Genomic DNA, 2,645 nt, shown 5'->3' on the forward strand with positions numbered 1-2,645 from the left:
GTAAAGATGGACTTAGGGCAGGAGATGGAGAATGAAGGAAAAGGAGGGAGGCGTGCGGGCAGCCTGCAGCAGGGGTGCGGCGAGGGTGGCACTCGGACGGGGGACCCCACGGAAGCAGGCTCCGCGTGGGTTTCAGAACTGCTTTCACCAGTCGCCTGTGTACTCCGCACTGCCCCCCCACCATGTATTTTTAAAGCATTGATGTAATATACCCACATCTTGCACCATCATGTCAGATTGTTAATAAGTTCCATATTAATCTCCCTCATCTTTTTTTCATTCTTTACTTTAAAATCCCCCCGCGTCATTTTTGGCATGCTCTAAATTTGGGAACTTTTAGGCCACACACGTGGAAAAAACCTGTACTCTCTCTGTTTTTTAAAAATAATTGAACAAAACCACTAATTAAAAAACATTCAATGTCTAAGAATCTAGTGAAATAAGATCCCCATAATTCACGGGTGAATTAATAGAGTTAGCTGCCCACTGAAGGGTGACATACAGAAACATAATTTCTCATGTTCTCTTTTAATGACAGAGTTTGAGTGATTTTTCTCTCTCAAGGTTCATTTGAAGGAAAAACAAAAAGCAAAAACACGCTCTAAAAGTCCTAATTCTGTAACACCGAGGTTCCTGAAGCTGGAAGGAGGTGGGAAGCGCGGCAGGAAGGGCGAGGGGCCGCCATGAGCCGTGCTTGCCTCCCGAGCAGGTCCTGCCGGAGCCTCACCCAGCAGAGGGTCTGTGTCCAGCCCCTGCCTCTCCGTCACTTACCCTCACTTCCTCCTCAGCCCCTCAGCCTCTCACAGAAAGGATGGGGGGGGGGGGGGGGGGGGGGAGGGAAGAGAGAAAGAAAGAGAAAAAGAGAGAGAGAGAAAGAACGAAAAAAAAGCTGGCCTTTAGCTTTCCAAAAGCATTTCCTGTGCTGGCCACGCTCCCTGGACGGCGCAGGCCGCCCGCCCACTCTGGCCTGGCTGTGAGGAATCCACTGACTCATGCGAATGGGAAGACCCGTCCTGCAGCTTCTGGCCGTGCAGCTCTGTGCCCTCCCCTCACACAAACCGCAGACAGTGCAGAGCGGCGTGCCCTCTGCCTGCTTTAGGGAGCGGGCGAACCTCCGCACTGAAGACAGCCGGTCAGCCTGTTGGGGCCAGCGCGGTGCCAGCCTGGGGCGCTGCGAGCTCTCCACCAGCGCGAGGCCTGTGCGTCCCTCTCCCCTGGGCCGAGGCTAGCGCTGCTGGCACCTGTGCCACCACGGGGGACGCCGAGGAGCCCTCAGCGCCTGCACACAGGGCCGCCGGCGAGGCTTTACCAGTAGTTTGGTGTCTTTGATGACGCAGAGCAACTTGGTCCACTGTCCGAAGCGCTTCTTGCGCAGCAGGAAGGCACAGATCTTGGCGTCCTTCACCAGGTCCATGGAGGCCTCCTCCGAGGGCCACTGGTGGCGCGTCTTCTTCCCCTTGCCATCCTCCTCCTCCTCGTCATACGATTCGTAAGAGCTACTCATCGCATCCGAGTCATAATCTGTTGACAATAAGAAAGTGAAGACCTCGTTACAGAAACCCTCCCCGGGCTCAGGGGTGCACCCTTCTACCTTCCCGTGAGGACGGGCGTCGGCATCATGTGCTGGGACATATTAATGACCATGAGGACACACAGCTCCTCGACCTGGGCAGGGGGGCCCAAAGGAGAGCTTTAACTAAGGGCTGGGCAGTGTGCAAGGCTGTCACACGCCGTCCTGTGCCTGTGGGAGCTGGGGGTAACGAAGGGGGCGCCTCTGAGGGTCCCCACGCCGTCCTGTGTCTGTGGGAGCTGGGGGTAACGAAGAGGGTGCAGACAGTAATTAAAAGATTAGTGATAGGATTCAGTAGTTTCCGGTTCCCAAGTGACTGCATCATTAACTGCCCTTTCCAGGCAATCTTTCCTCTTTGGCCTATCCCTAAAATTTAAATAAAAAGTCCGAAAGACTCGGGCATTCAGGAGACGAGACAAATGGGAGCTGGGGGTAACGAAGGGGGGCGCCCATGAGGGTCACCAGGTGGCAGCTGAGGAGAGTCTCGCCGAGGCAGCTACTCAGCAGAAATGTCCCAGGAAACCTGCCGGCCCAGGAGCCTTGGGGGAGATGCGTGCACCCGGCGCCCCTCACCCTGCAGACACCCACCGGCACAGTGAGCGCAACCTCATGGGGGGGGGGGGCGCCCACAAGGACAGGCCCCAGAAAGCCCTTCCCTCTGCCCACAGGGAGCGTGTCTCCTCGGACACCTGTTCCATAGCACTGAGCTCTCACTCTGCAGAGTCACAACCCGAGTTCCCGGAGGGGTCGGAGGACACCTGCCCTTCCCCGCCCTCTCTGACCCCCTCCCCCCTGCACGCCCACAGGCCTGGGCCCTGCCTCCTGCCCACAAAGGCCTGGCTCCCCCACCGTCCGCGGCCCTGGCACTCACTTGACGTGATGTATTCCGGAGCTTTCCCAGGACTCAGCGGCACGGCCTCCTCATAGTAACCCTCTGGGAGCGAGGACGTGGGCAGGGGGGGCGGCCCGCTGTCGGGGGGCTGCAAACAGAAGGGACAGGAGCATCGCTGGGAGAGCGCCCGGGCCCCACGGGCACTGATGGCGCTTCCCTCTCCCCTGGGAAGCCTCTGGGGAA

The 2,645-nt window shown here is 57.9% G+C and overlaps 1 protein-coding gene across 3 annotated transcripts in view; it reads right to left on the bottom strand.

Moving 5' to 3' along the window:
* Positions 1-2,645, bottom strand: part of AFAP1 (actin filament associated protein 1) — a 63,894-nt gene that overhangs the window by 39,281 nt on the left and 21,968 nt on the right. For all 3 annotated transcript variants that reach the window (XM_006760116.2, XM_006760115.2, XM_006760114.2), the window contains exons 4-5: positions 2,442-2,550; positions 1,310-1,521 (exon numbers count right to left, since the gene is read on the bottom strand). In XM_006760116.2, coding sequence (XP_006760179.1) covers positions 1,310-1,521; positions 2,442-2,550 — 321 coding nt within the window. The remainder of the gene's footprint in view (positions 1-1,309; positions 1,522-2,441; positions 2,551-2,645) is intronic.

The sequence above is a fragment of the Myotis davidii genome, unplaced genomic scaffold, assembly GCF_000327345.1.
Source record: "Myotis davidii unplaced genomic scaffold, ASM32734v1 scaffold937, whole genome shotgun sequence".
Lineage (NCBI taxonomy): Eukaryota > Metazoa > Chordata > Mammalia > Chiroptera > Vespertilionidae > Myotis > Myotis davidii.